The following is a 20,352-nucleotide window of genomic DNA, read 5'->3' as shown; positions in this document are numbered from 1 at the left end:
TCACGTTCGCCCAAAATATGAACGAGTTCATGAACTTTCGTTCAATGAACGCGTTCAGGCACAACACTGTATATATATATATATATATATATATATGTATGTATGTATATGTGTGTGTTTGAATATATAATTGAAGAAGTAAATGCTAAGAAATCACAAAAAATGAGTAATGTGTTTTTTAAATCAAAATCAGTCAATAGAAAGTTTGAAGAAAGTTTTAGTATTAATGGTTGAACATTGCTGCTGTGATCCTTTAAGGGATCCCTTTGCTTGTGTTTTCAATATCATAATTTCTATGAGTCGATATTCAGTGACAGGCACTTAAAATCTCTATAAGGTTTAGTTTAGGGCTGACTGAGAGTTGAAAAACGACGGTGAAACATAAACATTGCTGCCTGAGTTGTGAGACATCAGTGAGGAGCAGCAGCTCCATCAAACCCTAGAGGTAGCGGGTATATTAAGAATCGGATGGCACAAAGATAAAATGGAAACAACCACAGGCTGTATGAGCTTAAGCAGAGACCCAGGATATGAATTATTTTATCGCCCTTTGAGTGACAGTTGACATACCAGCTCTTGGAGTAATTATTTACCAGCAGCTTTCCATCAATACAGAGCTGCTCTAAGTGCTTTAAAAGGCCTTTACTGTTCATTAATCTAAAACTACCCCCCCTTCCCCTCATTGATGAAAGCAGCTGTAAATAATTGTCGTTCAATGGCATTTGACATTCAGCTCATGAGAGGTCCAGAGAGCCCAGGCTGAGAGTAAGGTCTCAGCCACTGTAGCAGATGTGGCTGCTTACATCAAAACCTGCGGAGTGTAGCGTGTTGGTAGTTAATATGATGCAGCATGACTTCTCACTGTCATTTTGCAGCCTTCAGTAAGATCGCCTGAGCAGAGAGTCATTTTTGCAGCCAAGGGGAATTAGAAACCCTCAAGCTAATCTACTGAACCTGTGTGCCTTTCACTGATTAATCCTGTTTGTCCTTGTGCTAATTGCTTTCATTCGCCAAATAAATGCAAAAAGGAGGAAAGTTTTACTCAACTTTTCCCCACAAACCCCCAAGAGTTACTTTCATGAGCTTCTAATCTACATTTTACATGTCTTCAAGAATAAGTGTCAAATATCATTCTTATATCTCTTAAACATGTGTGTCTGCTCTGTCTTTTAAGCGCCTCAATGAGAACCTGGCCAAGCTCACCGCAAAGTTTGAAAAAGCAACAGCTGAAAAAGTCAAGTGCCAACAGGAAGCAGAGTCAACGGCGCGCACTATTTCACTGGCCAACCGCTTGGTAAGGAGGACTATGTTGTTTATCTTCTTTACTTGATATTCATTGGTTAAAATAAACAAATGCTGTATAAAGATTGCCTTACAATTAAACACAATAGGACTGTATTTACTAATATGATTACTTCTAGAGACATTTAGTTGAACACAATTTTCATTGGCTCTTTAAGGTTAAAAAGGAATACATTCCTTACAATACTTTTCAAAGGACTATTGTAAAGAATTTTTGCAAATATTTATCATTTTTGTGCTTCATTAATGCTGCACACAACTTTGCGTCTGTCTTTTACATAAATTCATACTAAAATACATTAAAGACTATTGTTGTAATCGATAAAATATCCATTTAGTGTTTCAGGATTTTTTTCAAGGCCCTGTTCAGTATATCCTCATCCTCATCATATCAGGTCATATCGTTTTTATGAACTAGAATATTATGGTTTAAATGAATGAAAAGTGTTCCAAGGTTATGAGTCAGCCTTTTTTGTAGTTAAGTTAGTCTAAAATATAATGTACAAACTTGAAAAAAAATGAATAACTCATATTCTTTTTCTTTATTATTGCAGAAAATGTTTCTTATGTATTATATAAATCTAATACATTTAGAATGCAATATTTGATTACATATTTTAGTAATTCAGAGCATGTTACTGACAATAAAAGCAAAAAAAAAATCTGTGTTTTATTGCATTTGAATGTTTACGAGAGCTTCACTAGGTATGAACTTAGGGGAACTAGCTCAATAAGAGCCACTATTTGCAGCAAATTCCCCACAAATGGGGTCCAAACGCCACATTCTGCATCCAGCTACTGTTGAGCCATGGACCTCAAAAGACTCTCACCTAGGCTAAGAAGTAGCCAAAATGCAAATGTATTCAAAATGCAAAATATGGCAACTGATATACCAGTAGATGAGTCTGAATGGTGCAAACTAGTACTAGCAGTAGACATGCGGGTCTGTCATCCTGTTTGTCGTAATACGTGCCATTAAACATGACGTTCTCTAATGAAAAGTGTTGTTATCATTCAAATGCGAATGTGAGCTGTTTGTGTTGCTCATTTTTCTCAGAGAGAACGTTGCTCTCGTTCACGTTTGTAATTCAAAATGGACCCATTCAGTTCACCGTTCACTAAAAATATGAACGTATTCAGTGAACCCCCTTCATTGAACGCGTTCATGCACAATGTCAAGAGTAGGAGAACAGATAAAAAACAAAAAAAAAAGATGACCAGAAGGCTGGTATCAAGGCAGCCTGGGCTGATATTACCATTCAGCAGTGATACCGCTTCCATTTTAAGCTACATTGATCCTGTAATTCATTAAAAAGTAGGCCCGACCAAGCATAGAGTACAAAAAAATAAGAAAAAATACCCTCAGAAACTTTACATTTGAGTTTAAAATGTATTTTATTATTATTCATCATATATTCAACATTTTATAGTCACTGATTTTAATGTCTTCAATATCTATAAGCCATAATCAACAAAATTATAATAATTACAGCTTAAAATGTTTCACGCTATGTGTAATTAGTTCATATAAGATTTGAGTTTAACTTTCGGCAATGAGTGAGAAGTAATGTTGAACTTTTTTATGATATTAAAATCTTTTAAACCATGAAAACATAACGATACTCTGTCCTTTCACAATTAGACTTTATGTCCCTGTTACATTTCTCCACATGCAAATACTGACCTTACTCCAAGAAATCTGTCCAAACACTGTCATTTCTTCACACATTCTTTAAAAACAGAACCTAGCTTCAACATGGAGACTGTTAATTCACAAGTGATGAGGTAGTGACTCATTTATCTATCAAGCCCCTTAATAGTTGAGTCAAATCCTGCTGACCGTCTTTAAGTAGAAATAAGAAACTGCCACATTGATCCAGCATTTTACTCCTGTAATCCTCAAACCTTTTCTTTTTATAGCCTTATATATTAAGCTTTATCTGCAGATATTTGGTAGTAGGGTTGAAGGAGGTCAAGGCAGGGGAGGTTCTGCCTCAGTAATCAGGAGATAAACCAAACATGATACCCTGTAGACAGTATTGTAAAGAAAAAGAAAATATGAAATAGAAAAACTGGAATGGCTGCATGGTGAAGCAGTGATTAACAAAACACAAGAACGTTTTACTCTCAGCCATAGGTCTTTCTGCAAAGGGTGTGCATCTCCTCACTCTGCTTGTGAGGTTTCTTTCCAGGTAGTTCTGCTTCATCCTTTCTCTTCATGAACCAAAGTCTTGGACTCTGGAAATATCCAAAAGTCATTCTAACCACATGAAAGAAACATCTCACCTTACTTCTTTCAAAGCAAAGAAGTATTGGCTTCACTCCAGGTCCCTTATCGATGCTGGAGATTCTCACACTGCATAATGCGTGTTGCAACCTCACAAAGAAACGAATCATGAATTCATGATTCGTTTTCTTTCCGTCATGAACACTACCATATTACAGTAACTTTGTATGTGTGAGAGCTAGCATATACAGTAGCAGCCATTCAAAATTGCCCTTCTCAGTCAAAAGCCAGCCAAATGGCAGCAAAATAGGCCTACCCTCTAACTTCTAGCCACTGGCCTTCTTTTGGACGTGCATTTTTTTTTTTACTCTGACTCCACCCTTTCACTGAATTACAGGCTATGACCAAGGATTAAAGCTTCTCTTTAGATCTTATTGTCCACAAATCATGACAGAATATTTTAGATGTTAAAAAAAAGAATTGTAGGGGACTAGCCAAGGACCAGTTAAGGGCCCATCAAGGAAAGTGGGGAAACTTTGAATGGCTACTACTGTAATCAGACTGCTTTGTAAGGGCACAAGAGTGACTTAGTCCAAAAACTTGTGAGGTATTGGAGTTAGAAACACAAGCCCAATCATTCAGACCAGTGACGGCTAAATGCTTTGCTACAAAACACAATTAGCCTCATAAACCTTAGGCTCTGTGTCCTGTTTTGTTCCTCGTACCTCTAGTAAAAATCAATTAACTCTATATATTTAGTTGTACTTAATGCAAATATATTTGAGAATTTCCTTTCCTATTTGACAGACTAACTCATATCATGTTTCCATAACTTTTTGACTTCAAGTATTAAACAGTGACTATTAGTATAAAGAGTTCATTAGATATGTCTGTATGTTTAAGCATTGCAAGTGAACTTTTTTAAAAGCTGGCAACTTGCAAGAGTCACTCCCTTGATCTCAACTGCATGTACAGTCCAGCACAGGCACAATATTCACATAAATCCCACCATCATCCAGCTCTGTGTGGATCCAATGCTGACAACAGCAAAGCAAAAAGATGACTGTTGACAGTGTTAGCACAATAATCTAAATTATTCAGAGAAAGCTTTGAAAAAGCCTGACAGGAGCAACAAAAGAGGAAAGGTGGTGCTAATCAGCTTGTCAGTCCAGAATATCAATGCAAATGCAGCCTGCCTTCCGAGGTGCACATTGTTTCCGCAATGGGTGCTGACTTTACAGTATATGTGTGAAAGCGTGTGGCCTCGTAAGTTTGGAAGAGATAAGATATTAGCGTGAGCTGTATTCATCAGTTTGGGGAAATTGGATCATTGCAGCGGTAAAGAGTGTAGGTGTTGGAACATGAGCTGAGACATTATAAAGGAGATGAAATTCTAATAAAAAGGGACTAGGAGGTTGCAAATCATAATTGTGTTAGGTTATTCGTGGGTAGGTGCATTGGCAGCAGCATCAATAGATTAATTTAGTTTTGATTTTACAGAATCTCTTTAGGGGATATGCTGAGGAAGGAGAAGATTCAGTAGGAGAAAAACTATATACATTTTCTGTTGTGTACTTTTATTCCAGGTGGGTGGTCTTGCAGCTGAAAACGTTCGATGGGCAGAAGCCATAGAAAACTTTAAAAAACAGGAGAGGACATTATGTGGGGATGTCCTCCTCATCACTGCCTTCATCTCCTACCTGGGATACTTTACCAAAGGCTACAGGCAGCATCTGATGGAGAACTGCTGGAGGCCTTACCTCAGTCAGCTCAAGGTCTGTGCTTTCCATATGTAGATACTATACAGAACTTTTATCAGAAGATAAGTGGATATACTGTAATGTATTTGCATGAAAAAAAAATTTTCCCACTACCTTAACCTCTCTCCTGAGGTCAAATTTATTCTTATTTGATATAATTTTAACATGATTATATATTTTAACAAAAACACAAACATAGGAACTTATTTTAAAGGGGGGTTTAGTAAAACAAAACAATGCATAAACCACTAGTGAAGGGGTCTGCATTGTTTTCCAGGCCAAGGACCCCCAAACTTATGGCAAGGTGGAGCGTGGGCCCCCTAATTATATATATTGGGTTATATCAAACTGATCCTATAGTAACTCTATTACAGATAGATTAATGTAACGAAAGTAAATTCACCCTGGGATTATTAAAAAATTTCTGTTTCCTATTCCTGGTTGATGGGACAGGTGTGAATGAAACGGTGCCCAGCTTGAAAGAGCTCCTGTGTGTTGCTGAATGTGTGCATTGATGACTGAAAGACATCTTCTGCCTCCTTTTATCTGTTTACTACAGTGTGTTGAAGTCATGTTAATGTGTATTTAAAGACATTTCAATTAGTGGAATAAACTGCTTGGGGGAATATAAAAAAGAAAAGTCTAATCAACCAAAACTTTCGCGACCCTCATGCAGTACCTCCATGGACCCCCTGTTGAAGACCTCTGCACTAGAGAAAACAGAAGAGACAAGAAACGAATCAAAACAATAACATATGAAGAAAAACAGGGGAGACAACCAGAAAATGTTACCATCATATTATAAATGATTATAATATGTGCTACAGTATGTACTTTCTAAGTAGTTGTCGTACTTGGAAATGCTAATTATAACCACACAAACTATTTACAGTTTTACATGTAGATGTGTTGGGAGCCGGAACTATGGGGGAGGGAAGAAGAAGAAAATGAAAAATAGCAAATAAATAGTTTGGTTTTTGGAATATAAAGGGTTTAAAAGTTATATTATGGTTAAATTAAGAAAGGATATGAAAGGATTCCAATTTTCTGGAAAGAAAGACATATTGTTCTTAGTCTGAACATTATGTTTTTCAATTTCTATTTAATCTCAGATTAGGTCTATCCAATAGGTTATGTGACATGTATTTTGGGATTTCCTATTCTGAAGGAAATGAGTGGAGGATTCCTGAATTTGAATGGGATGGTTAATTTTGAAAAATCGCCAAGGAGACAGTGTTATAGCTACCCAATAGAGGGCGCAACTCCTCATTCTCAAACTGGGCTTCACTGGTGTTTGCAAGACAAGTAATGCCATATCAGTGGCATCCATGAATCTCTTTAGAGTCCAATCCGGGATTATTTACGCTGTTTAATGTCTGTTTAAACCACAAGTTTAAAGGCGCTGCTAACTGCACTAAGTCTCTCAGAGCTCTAATGAGTGGATTAAAAAAAAAATAGAGAGCAGATAACGTCCACTTCATTAAAACAAAGTGGCAAATAGTCTAAATGCGTCTAAGCGACATACCCTCTCTTTAAATTAAAGTTTTACTTCTCCATTGAAAAATGAACAAAATAAACATGATTCTCAAATGTTTTTCAGTCTTTTTATTTAGTTACTAAATAGGTTCCTGTTTTGTTTAATCATACAAATATATCTAAGTTTATAATGTGAAATTTCTTCTTGGTTGTTTTTTTCAGTCAGTCTTACAGCTTGCACAATAATTTGTTAAAATGTATTGATGTATTTTTTTATTTTATTTTTTTTGCTGCATATTGTAAAAACAATGTTAAGGCCTCCATGTTATGGAAAGTTCTTTTACTCCTAGCTTCTTATCTCCCAGCCAAAAAGTACAGAAGTTAGAACTATAAAGTACTTCAGGACGTTCAGCAGTTTCTTTGCTTTTCTGTTAAACTCTTCTGAGGGGACAGCCAGAGACATTAGAAGCTGATTTATTTCTAATGGAGAAAGTACACTGATTAAAAAAATAAAGGGAAAACATAAACAACACAATATAACTTCAATCAAATCGAACTTCTGTGTGTGTGTCGGGTGTGTGTGATTGTTTACCCCGTGAATTGTGACCCGTTCAAGATCTATCCTGCATTTTTCCTAAAAACTCTTGAAGCTAACAATGACCCTGACAAAGATATTTGCAATCTTTAAATTCAACAAATAAACAGTGAATAAACAGTGAATGAACACCACCACCCTTAAGAAGACCCTAAACGTTCTTTTCCCGATGTGAATTTCTCATTAAACTTTGACTCTTGAAAACCTCTCCACCCAGGTAAAGGGCCTTTCTTGAACCATTGCAGACCTCAGGAACCGAATGTCATTTTTTTCTAGAATTGCAATGACCTTCTGTTTTTCATATCCGTGGATTACATTTATATGCATATATGAAAGGAGTCTTAAGCATCCATGTTCACATGGCCCAAGTGGGGAGGAGACCAGTGTTACCCCCTTAAACATTTTGGTTTGACTCAGCATGTTAGACACCTGAAACACATATAGGCTCATACTTTTTCATTAAGAGTCAAAATACTTCCAGGCTCTATGACAATGTCACATCCCTCTATTCATTAAGCCAGAGAGGCACTATAATAATTTATTTTGTTTTCAAGGACAGTTCATGTGAAGTCTAACTATGTGAACTCTTCCACTTCGCTTTGTGCTGTAACTCAGTAAATGAGCTTCTAATTTCTACTTTAAAACTCCAGACATTATTTATGCCATTGCTCTTATTAAGGTGAAGGTTGAAGGAGAACTCTCTGTGGAGAAATGCTCCACTGGTCAGGAAGTAATAACGGAAATGTTTTGCAGATATCACTTACGAATTGAAGAATACAAGGGAATATATCTATGCTGAAACGATCGGAGGAAACATTAATCATGCTCGTGCCTTTTTTATCAAACCCCCCTCTGTTTGAAGTGTTTGAACTCTACTGCCCCGATCTGTTATGAATTTGTAAAAGTCGTAACTGAGAACATTTAAAACATTTGAAACATTGTCTCTACATCAATATCAATCCCAGTAGCCATATTGTGTCTAAAATGAAGTACACTGCAAAAATGATCTCAAAATGAGTACAAATTTCTTAAATTAAGTGTAATTACCCTTAATTTGAGCAGGTAAATGAGATAATTTGCCAATGGAATGAGCATTTTTACTCTTGAAATAAGGTATCTAGATATTATGCGCTTGAAATAAGACAATGCAATTGTTTTTTTTTTTCTTGTTTAAAGTTTAAATTGTCTTGTTCCATTGGCAAAGTGTCTCACTTCAATCCATGATTCAAGAAAAAAATCAATTTTTTAAAGAAAAAATGAATTATTTAGATTTTATTTTTTTTGCAGTGTAGGGGAAGAAATGTCACAATTCTACCGAATCAGCACAGATGAAATCTCAGTTCTGTTCAGCTCATCCTCCTGAACTATAGATTGGAGTTAATGTTCAAACACTTAATCAGGGTTTCATTAAAAAGGGTAATTAGAAATAATTAAAAGTCATTAAATTATTTTTTTTTTTAAATGAGGCCATAATTGGCATTAACATTTACTAAATGTGGTTATTGTGGCATTTAAAATGCTTTATTAAAAAAAAAATGAAAAAGAAAGTTTATAAAAACAATTTCGTGAGATATACTATATTGCAATATAATTGTGGAACTGCCTCCTGCTAATCGTAAAGCAGGAAGCTTTACGTAAATGTTTGGAAAAGAAGCTCGAGGCGGAGAAAAAGCTAGAGAATGGGAAAATGCAACCAGATTTAACAAAAGTGGCTGGAAAATGAAGAATTCGGGATATGGCTGCAGCCTGTCAATGGTAAAGATGACCAACTACCCATTAGTTTATAATTACTTACTCTTGTTGCCTTGGTTACAACCGTTTAGTTCCTGATAAATTAATCATGGCCATTTCTCAATTCACGAGAACGCGAGTACGTAGTCGCGTTCTCATCAACTCCGGTCTTGGCAAGAACACGGGAAAGTCTGGACTTGATGAGAACGGGAGCACGCAGCATAGATATGAGTCAATTGGAATAGAAGCGTACTTGTGATGTCATCACACGCTCGGCTTGTCTAGAGCTGCATTTCACCTCCTGTTATTAATAGTCTCTAGATAATAATAAATTATTACTTTTTTTTCATTTAGTGGGGGAATAATAATGAACACAGTCAGATAAACACAAATCAAATAAAACAAAAAAAAAATCGCCATCAGCGCCAGCGGTACTTTACACACGGCTATGCCAAGAGAGGGCTGTTGCAGACACGCTGCGGTTAGCCCTGGCTGCCGTTAGCTTTGGAGCTCCGCTGGTTGCCGTGGTCCTCACAACTTCGGAAATCTCTTTTTTTTAACTATGCATTAAATCAGTAAATGGGCCATATAGTGATGCTTTAAAGTATTATATTCTCGCCTCAAATTATCTTAAAATGTGCTCTTATTGAACAGCACAAGAAAGAGAATGTTTAACTTTAATGGAGCGCTCCATTGAAAGCTGCTGCTGCCGCAGTGCATGCTGGGACAGCTATTAATCTCAAGAACGGACAAGTCTGCTCTGATGCATACTCGATAAAGAGGGCAGGGCGAAAACAATATCCGGGGATTTGGTGCGTTCCCGATCTTGCATTCTCAGCAATTGGAACAGTGCTCAGGCTAAGGCTGATGACATATCACGAGTACATAAGCACATGAGAACACTCAAGAACGCATATTGAGAAATAGCACATTTGTCTCTTTGGTAACTACCTAGTAGTTCCTGATTAGTCACTTTTTGTTTCCCTAGTAACCACACTTTAGTTCCTACTTAGTTACTCTGTGTTTCCCAGGTAACTAAGCAGTAATCCCATAATAAGTCTTGGCTGGGTTGGCCCCAGTAAGTACCAATTAACTACCCATTAGTTACTTATCAGTTCTCTAGGCGCTCTCTAGTACTTAACCAAATTTTGTGTTCCTTATTGTTAAGTGTAACCGCTTACAAAGTACTGATATTGATTGTGTCAAAGACCAATCTAAATAAAAGTTTAAAAACGTCATTTTAACACTTTTAAAAAAACCAATATGAAATGACTCAGTGCCTTAATCTGCAACTTATATACCCATTCTGCACTTACTTTTTTGGGGAAAAAAGGAGTCAAAACTCTAAATGTTTGCCAAAGTTTATATTTAAAACTATTGCAAAATTCTATCTAGATTTAATAGCAGCAATTTATTTTGTTATTAGGTTCCCATTCCAGTGACTGCCGGCCTGGACCCTTTGACCATGCTCACTGATGATGCTGGCATTGCTGCATGGCAGAATGAGGGCCTGCCAGCTGACAGGATGTCCACAGAAAATGCTACCATTCTAACTTCCTGCCAGCGTTGGCCACTCATCGTGGACCCACAGCTGCAGGGCATCAAGTGGATCAAAAACAAATACGGTGATGACCTGCGGGTGATACGCATAGAACAACGAGGGTACGACAGTTTTGGTAGAAACAAGGTCAGTGTATTTTACCAGGTGATATATTTTCTGAAAATGTATATTGTTAATCTTTAAGGTATCTTGATTGTTTGGAGAGAGCGCTGGGAGCTGGTGATGTGGTTCTGATAGAAAACCTGGCGGAAACGGTGGATCCTGTTCTTGGGCCTTTGCTCAGCAGAGAAACCATCAAGAAGGGCAGGTGAGACTTAGAGACAGAAATTCTTAACTGTTCTGTCACTAATGTGTTTGATTAACTGTACAAAAATGTCAAACAGGGAGAACTGTTAAAATCTGCGAAAACAGATCCATAACAATGCAGAATTTCACTTTTTCACGGAGGCACATTCAGCGGAATGTTCTGAACTGTTGAGGCGAAGTGACACACAGAGTCCACCCAGCAAATTTAGCCAATCATGGTCACAAATGGAATGGCTGCGGATGCCATGAGAAACCACATTAACTTACACTTTTACATTCTTGCTGTGGATTCTGGCTGCTATGTTTCTTTCGTTTCTACTGTTGCCTCTGCACCTTTTGCTTTTGTCACAGCTGTATGTCCCGCCTTTAACCATCATACTGGAACAATTAAGCAAACAGGTGAAAATGAGTAAAAATGACTTCTTGTGTGTTTGTGAACACAAAAAAATATTATTTTTGCTTTTTTGTCATTTTAAGGTGAACTTGGCACATTGTTTACTGCTAGAAACATTTTTATTTTTTTTTTATTAGAGCTATTCCTTTATATTTGAAAGTGAAAGAATACACTTTGTTTCGATTTGTCTATTTATACGTTCCCAGATCGATGGGCAGTAAAATCTGATTCTTTAAGGTTACTGATGATCTGGTCTTTTTATGCATCCTTCTGTCCCATAGCATTGAGCTCAAGGTTTTATACAGTAGCCCAAAAAAGCCTTGTTTTGGTTTTGAAAACATGCATAGACATAGTCACACCTGCAGCTCACCTAATCTCTGATATAGCTGCATCTTGCTGAGCTCATTAGTACGCAAAAAAGGACGAGTATAAGTGATTGTATTAAAGATTATAGAAAAATAGTCTCGTTTGGAGATATGCATGATTTTTTGTTGTCTTCTTTGCACTAATGTAGACAAAATATCTACACCCCTAATCCTCACTGTGTATCAAATTATTCAGTGTCACATTTATTCTTGTAAATTAATATATGAAAACAGGACAACTTTACAGAAAAGAGAGAAACATTATAGAGGAAAGATGTTTTGCAAATGTTCTTTGGTGATGAAATATTCCAGGTATATAAAGATTGGAGACAAGGAATGTGAGTACCACCCCAGTTTCCGCCTCATCTTACACACCAAGCTGGCAAACCCTCATTACCAGCCGGAGCTGCAGGCACAGTGTACCCTGATCAATTTCACAGTGACCAGAGATGGTCTGGAGGACCAGCTGCTGGCAGCAGTGGTCAGCATGGAGAGACCTGACCTGGAACAGCTGAAGGTAAGAAGACACAGATGCAAACTACCTGAACATTTTCAAGAACAAGGATATCTTTTTAAGTCGTCATGGAGATGTGGATGTAAATCTGAGTAGACATGAAAGCAGAACATGACCCTCTCATCAGTTTTCCTCTGGGGATAAACAATGTTTTGCAACACACTACCAAAGATTTACTCCTCATGTCTCCTCTGAGGAAGTTTGATTAAAAGACACAGGGAGAGAAATGAGGGGCCTCTACGAAATGGGCAAAACACTCCTGCTTGTCATTATCCATCCTTAACGCGATATGTCAGCAAGAAAACAATGTCTGCCTCGAACATCACAGGGAGCTTTGAGTCCAGGTTCTTTCATTTAAAGACTATCAGACAGTAGTTTTGATTAAAATTTAGTAAATATCTGATAATTATGAAGTTAACTATAAAGTGCGTACACAAGTAAGTATTCATGTCTCATATTATCTGTATAAAGGTTTCTGTGTGTATTTCCAAGACCTTTAAATCAATAGAAAGTCAACTGAAGATTAGAGCTTTTTTTGTGTAAGGAATATTGCTTTTAAATTGGAAGCTTAATCTGATTCTTATTTTTATCTGCATTGGATTTAGAGTAAAAGACTTGTATATGATTTAGGTTTTAGGTCATCACCCATGCTCTATTATATTTAGCTTATCAGATAAGGGTACTAGGTTACCATGAAATAAATTAGAAAATGATTAGAAATAAATTAGAAAATGATGTTTTTATCAACTAGAGTTAATGTTTCACAGATGACTTGTGAAACCTTAACATCAACAAAAACAATGTCAAACCTTATTTAGCACAATACTAAATTCTACACCCTTGATCAACCATTCATTCACTATACAGAATGGAAGCACATCAGAGTTCCCATGCTTTAAAGATATTAAAGGGATTGATATTCCACAAAATCTACCTTAAAGCAATAACGGATACCTTGTGACCCTACAGTTAGCTTAATTTGTGATGTTTTTGGGGGGTTCCTTTTCTCAAAAATGTGCCTATGAAACTTGAAAGGGTTGGAATGGTGACTGAATGGGTCATGTGGCTTTATGGAAGTGTGAGTTCACTTTAAACACAAAGGCTAACTCTGTGTGGGCAGTTATTGTTATCTGATTCTGAATATTTATTTAGATTAGATTAGATTAGATTAGATTCAACTTTTTGTCATTACACAGGTACAGGTAGAAGGCAACAAAATGCAGTTTAGGTCTAACCAGAAGTGCAATAGCAGCAAGTGCAGGATAAATAATGGTTCCGTAAGTACAGGACATGGGTTTCTACTGAATACATATAGAGATGAATACCATTATAAACAGAATTTTACCAATAGATCTGTCCTAAGAATATAATATATAGATCACTAGTGTTATGAACAAAATTTACAGCTAGATATGTACCGAATATGATATACAGGTGGATATTACTATAAATAGGGTTTTTACAAATATGTACAATAGCATAATATACAGATGATTGTCATTATAACAGAGTTTGCAGGTGAATATGTACTATGAATATTGTACAGATGGCTATTTCTATGGCTGAATAATTATAATTGGAATTTATAATTAAATATGTATTATTCTAAGATATTTTTAAAAAATTCTGACTAAGGGCTACATATATTATATCAATCATATTAATGATTGATATAATTACCAATTTAAATAATCAACTAACAATTACTAACTAAATTTACCAGTTAATGTGAGTATTCAAACTTGTGGTGGATATAACTTTTGTTTAACCACAGGTAAACGTTAACAATTTAATCTGTAATAGCAGTTGGTAATTACTATTATTAATAACCAAACCAAAATAAATGTTGCTATTATAATCAAGCTTTTAACTAAAAAAATGTTTCAACCTCTAGCCTTTAAAGACAGCAGTTAGTTCCACAACTTGAACACAGAAATACAACTACAGAAGAAACAACCAAAAAAAGGGGGCTAGGAAAAATTTAGATTCTGGATAGCAGAGGTTCTTCGACAATGAAACAATTAATTAATCCTTAGCCTAATTTTAGTACTGAATAATCATCACTCAAACCAGCAACAGATATGATATGTCGAGTAAGATACAACATTCAACAAAACAGACAGGACACTTAGCTGATCACACCTTTGTGGTTCTTAAATGTAGGATTTAATTTAATCTCTTTTCTCTGATAGATTCCAAAAGACGAAGAGAGACGGTCTAATTTTAGGACAGTGCAGTATTGCGTGTGGCTTTTAGTGCTACCAATCCTGGAACTTATACTCTAGGTCTAGTGCCCCTAGTGGCTTAAAAAACATTGGCCATTTCTAGATATGTATTCTTGTGCGTTCCTATGTGCTCATGAAACGCCATCAGCCTCAGCCCTACTGCTGTTTAAATTCACAAGAAACAATTATTATCTGGAGCGCTCACAGAGTTCAGATTATTAACTTATAAATTCCCTTTTCTCTTGTCGTTGTTATATAGAAGTACGTTTTAAGATTATTTAAGTCGAGAACATTATACTTTTAAGCATTATTCAGTGTCCCTTTTACTGTTTTAGTGCAGAATTAAGAAATGGCAACTGTGTTCCTTTATGCTAGCGTACATGGCACGATGACAGATGGTGGAACAGAAGCTTTGTTACTGTATTAACACATAACCCCACTGACCAACTCTTTGACACTGAGAGTTTATTGCTAACCTCAATTTAACTTTGTTAAAATGAGGTTCATCAGGTTCTATCGCCTAATGGCTGAAGAGTTAACCTACAAACATAAGGCATCTTAGACCACGGCCTTAATCCTTTCAAAGGAGTTGTTAACCTTTAAATAGTACATATATGTTTTTATGCGTGTTTAGTTTGACAGACTTTACACTATGAAATGGGGCACATTTCTGGGCAACTTAAGAGAAAATAATGAGGCCCTCGTAGTTATGATATCAAAAGTATGTGCCACTGTGTGAATGTAACTGGTTTTAATTAATGGAAAACTCTCTTGATCAAAGCTCCAGTGCCTAACGATGCTTCTATGCCTTCTTATCTGCAATCTGCTCGTTTCATGTGAGTTGTTTGAAAACGGATTGCCCAATGGCGCTACTGTATCACAGCAATTAGTCAACACATTGACACACTTTTGCAGTTCCTCAAATGCGGGTCTTGTTAGTTAAACTGAGAATGGGAAGTCAGAGATTAGAATGGGAAGTTTTTTAATAGATTGGGCAGATTTACTCCAACTAAAGTCTACTTGTATTGTTTTATCTTGGTTTTCCATGAACCCTCTTATTCACCCCGTCTTTTAGACCCTTAAGATACAGGGTCATTATCAATAGTTAAATCATCATTTTTGAAGAAGGATAGAGATGACAAGAAGGAGGAACATATGGCATAAAGCCAGAGATATTTTTAGCCTTATGTCCTCTTAGCAAAATTCAGTGGAGTGAAATGTGATTTAATGATGCTTGTATAATTAGCATCTCTCTCCGATTAAATGAGACTGAAAAAAAAAAAAAAAAAAAAAAAACAATATCTGAACTTGCTTATCATTTTAATTAACACAGAAACTTTGAAGGGGTGTCAGGTTCTCTGTACACTCCCAGGCCTCCTCCTATCTGAACACAGCCTAGAGAATGGAGCTCTGAATGGCTTTTTGTTGTCGGTAAACAACCCAGACTGATAACGATCATCGCAATGATAGAGGAGGGCAAATTGCCTGTACCTGTTTATATTCTTCCAATAACTCTGTGCCATTATACCTTTAATGAGGTTAGCGTTGCTGCTCAGGCATAAGATGATTGCTAGGTGAAAGAGCTCCTCTTTAACTGAGCCAAAGAAGGTATTAGAAGCTTAAAATGTCAAAATGCCTTTTTTCTGGTGTCTGCACAGGGAGGGTTGTGGGGTGTGTTGTGTGTGTGCGGGGTGAAGGGAGTCTACAACCTCTTTCCCAAAAGTTACCTCATCTTTATTCTTATAAGCAACTTGTGCATAACTGCATTGTGTATACAGCAGACTAGCTTTTCCACGAAGCGTCCGCATTAATGAGCGAAGTGTAATGCTCTGCTTCTTAAATTACCTTAACAGGGCCGCATCGTGGCACCAAGTAATCATTTGCCAAAAGAAATGATAGATGTAATATCTCATTTTAATACCAATTAGGGTGTTCTGCTGACTGGTTAATTGTTTGTTTTTCCCCAAGCTGGGGTAATTACAAGTACAATGTGCCAGAGGAAAGCTAATCGTTAAAAACTGACTCATTACTGCATCCAGTTGGGAATGTTTTAGTGCCTAAAGCTTTTCCCCTTAAGAGCAGTGAGTGCAAGCATGTAGAAGGTCACAGTTGACTCCGTCCACCACATAAAAAAACACCGTTTTCATTTTCTGTCTCCTGCAGAGACGCACTTTGCTTAAAAATCACCAATTACTGTACATCTTTTTGCAACCTTGTTATTAACAACAGATTTAGAGCATGTAATATTTACTACTGATAGGCAAAGTAGGTGTTTTCTAAAGGGATTTGAATTTCCTGTCATCTAACCAAGGGAAAATATTGTTGGAAATTTAAATAATCCCTTATAACTTGCTATCATTGCAGGGTAAATAAATACAATATTTTGTTATTTTTATTTTGTACTTTCCTCACTTACATAGAAATGAACATTCTGGCATTTATGTCTGTGGCAAGATACACATCAGAGGCACCAAGGCGGGGTTCAATCCCAAAGACTACTGGGTGAGAGTGCTGCATGCTGACCAGTCAGCCAAAGGGATATCTTTCTGGCTTAGTAGCCAGGGCGGGTGATCACTCAGAGACATAATGGGACATCACAACTTTGGAATAAAGCATCATTTAGTGTTTTATTGTGCACTTTCAGTGGACAAACATCAGAATTGCAAAGAGAGCCTAAAGAAGTCTTTGCCTATTGGGCATAAATTCGAGCAGATTTGCAATATGTTTGCACGAGATGTAGTGCTCGTTTACTGATCCATGTTGTGGTTATCTATCAGATATCTTAAAGGCATAGTGGAGGATTTTCGTTAATTTTTTAAAAGACCTGCCCTCTACACAACCATGTACCTGCTCCACAGAGAGAACGCCTATTAAACCCGTGCAAGATTATGCACCAGCCCATTCCTCCACGTGCACGCTCTGTTTAAAAGTTGCTGTTTGCATCACTCATACAAGCTTAATTTCCAAAAAAAGATTTGCAATTATTCCATTATGTCAGACTCACAACCGGTAAGTGAAAATGGGGACAAGCACGTTTGACGGCCTTATGTAAACATATCAGCAGAATGATTGACAATTACTGTAGGAGGACCACTTATTTTGATGATCCACCCGGAAAAAGGACATCCTCCACTATACCTCTCAGCTGATTTATATCTATAGAAAGCGGGAATGGAAAGAAAACACACTATTAAATACTCTGATAAAAGCAGCTATGGAGCCAAAATTATGCTGTTGTCTAGCTACAATGTGGTAAAAAAATACGTAACTTTTTTAATTTGCAGAGGTGAAAAATTTAGTTATCAAAATGGGGATAAGGACGTTGGACGGCATCACGTAAACATATCACCAGAATGAATGAAAATTAGGAGGACCACTTATTTTGATGATCCACCAGGACAAAGTATCCTCCAATATACCTTTAAGCTTAGTATGTGTGCAAATGTAAACTTTCCTCAATGCTCTCTGCTAACTTCAAGCTTCAGCTCCCTCCACAGATTTTCTTTATAGATAAGATCTGGACAAAGATTATGGTATGGCCCCACTCTACTTATTTAACCCTTCTATGTTACCTTAAAGTTATATTTTTAAACTATTTTTAGGCATGTTATAGTAGCAGACCCACACATGATTAACATGATTTCTAGAGTTTTGATCCTCGTCACTGCATGTGACCCTTGACGCTAACAGTAGGCTATATACCATACAGTAGCTACAACACTTGACAAAACATACTCTCACAGTCTCTCCCTACAGAGAAGCTGTTCTAACAGCACAACTCTAAGTTTGACATTTACACTCTCATTTTGATGTGCATTTTCCTATGATTTGTATGAATCTAGTTTTTTTAGTCAGCCATAAGCAGAGAACAGATCAACAACGAATCTGGGGGCTAAATTTCATTCATATTTACCAATAGACATTTAAAAACGCTTTAATCTCATACCCAAATATATATATATATATATATATATATGTCTAACATCTGAACGGACATCCTTATTAAGTTTATTTTATTAAGTCTTGGGTCATTCAGAAGTAGATTTAACTGTCTTGTTGAGTGTAAAACTATATGAGCCATTTCATGAGAATCTAGCGTCTTAAAAGAGTCTCGCCCAACAGCCCCACTCCTCTGGATGCAAGTAAAACACCATAAAGGTTGTAACAGAAGGTTTTGTTCAGGGGAAACTTCAGCAAAGTCATTATCAAGCAGAAACAAGAAACTGCTGCAGACTGAAATGAAGGACAAAGGAGGATGAAACAATGGAAAACCGTGCCCTCTCCACTTTGTTCTCACAACGCCACTCAAATTCCATTCTTTGAACAAAAGTATTAGTTTCTGCCCTGACACTGTTGTTTTTTAGCTAGAACAAAGAGAAAAGACTGGCAGAGTTGAAGCTTTTTTAAACAGGGGGTACGTTAATCCATATGATGGGAAATTCCACCTCCTGCCTGTTGCCTGTAGTGGTTCATAATTAAAAACATAGTGTTTCACAAGAGATTATCCATTATCGACCTGGATGGGTGTGAGACTGTGTGGGTTGCTCCCTATCAAAGCTTTCTGCCCTCCTCCCGGAATCAATGGAAACCCCTAATCGAGGTCAGCTGAAAGAAGGTAGAGGTTGGTAACCAGACGGAAGTTGCATAATCTATGTCCAAGCTCTGTGTCCTTACAGCACTGCAGAGCGCATCGATCAGTTCTGGCCTTGAGGTGCCCTTCAGTATAATTCTCCTTGTATTGACTCAATCTGTGTGCAATTCTTATAACATCCCATTAGAATTATAACATTCTGTTTTTTATACTATGTATTTCTTTTTTTTTTCTTTTAGTCTGACTTGACGAAGGAACAGAATGGTTTTAAGATCACCTTGAAGACCCTGGAGGACAACTTGCTGTCCCGTTTGTCCTCAGCTTCAGGAAACTTTCTTGGAGACACGGAGCTTGTGGAAAATCTAGAGACAACCAAACGTACTGCAGCGGAGATAGAACAGAAGGTATGATGTATACAGAATTTCAATAAACTGTCTCATATTGCAAATAAAAGCAGAAATATTTTTATAAAAGCTTAACAACCAGCCTATTTTTACACTGCCATGCTATAATTTTACTTTCAATTGAATGTTTTTTTTATCTGTTGTTTTATGCATCATAGACTAGTATGAAATAAACAAGTATAATTTGTTGCAGAACATTATACAGTTTGGTACAGACCTTAAATTTGGGGAGGGGCTTCAAAACCAAGCAGCCAATTTATCCAGTTTAGTTCCAAAACTTAATTGGGCTGAACATAATTTTTTTTAAACGAAGCACAAAACAAACGGGTAACTATATTAAAACTCTGCTCCAGTATGGGGATGTACACAGGAGCCAAGCATCTGACCAATGCTCAGGCATCAGTGAATGGAAGAGCTGCCTTTTATTCCCATATTACTCAATTCTTGATAAAGAGAGATGTATTAAAGCTCATTATCTTTCTCTCAAATTAGCTGCCAAATCATTCCATAAACCTGAGCGGTTTGATGGAGATGAAATTGAAATCTCTTGTACAGGCTGACTTCACTAATAGTCCTGTTTGTTTAATGTGTTTTCCTTATCACTTCTCATTCAGAGCTGTTTTCCTTCACAATTAATTTTTTTAAAACCGTAACATACTATTGGTTGTTGTTGTTTTGCTTCTTATAAAGGAACAAAAGAAATCAAACAAGGCATTAAAAGAAATAGCAGTCTCTATACAAAAAAACATTATTAGGGAAGACAAGACAAGATGAGCAACATCCTGCATACTGAGCATGAGATTTCGTGTTTCCCCATTCCTGATCTCCCCATCTCTCCCCACCTCCCGCTTTGATCCCTGAGGTTCTGAGTTCGACTCACTCCCACTCACTTTCTCTGAGC

The 20,352-nt window shown here is 36.8% G+C and overlaps 1 protein-coding gene across 1 annotated transcript in view; it reads left to right on the top strand.

Annotated features, from left to right (window-relative positions):
* dnah9 (dynein, axonemal, heavy chain 9) overlaps positions 1-20,352 on the top strand; it is a 228,899-nt gene that overhangs the window by 148,381 nt on the left and 60,166 nt on the right. Inside the window, exons 59-64 of the mRNA XM_015392821.1 lie at positions 1,175-1,294; positions 5,116-5,304; positions 10,518-10,753; positions 10,837-10,959; positions 12,030-12,234; positions 19,287-19,451. Coding sequence (XP_015248307.1) covers positions 1,175-1,294; positions 5,116-5,304; positions 10,518-10,753; positions 10,837-10,959; positions 12,030-12,234; positions 19,287-19,451 — 1,038 coding nt within the window. The remainder of the gene's footprint in view (positions 1-1,174; positions 1,295-5,115; positions 5,305-10,517; positions 10,754-10,836; positions 10,960-12,029; positions 12,235-19,286; positions 19,452-20,352) is intronic.

This window comes from Cyprinodon variegatus, unplaced genomic scaffold, assembly GCF_000732505.1.
Source record: "Cyprinodon variegatus isolate N-32 unplaced genomic scaffold, C_variegatus-1.0 Scaffold608, whole genome shotgun sequence".
Taxonomy (NCBI): Eukaryota; Metazoa; Chordata; class Actinopteri; order Cyprinodontiformes; family Cyprinodontidae; genus Cyprinodon; species Cyprinodon variegatus.
This window is presented reverse-complemented; position numbering and strand designations above follow the sequence as displayed.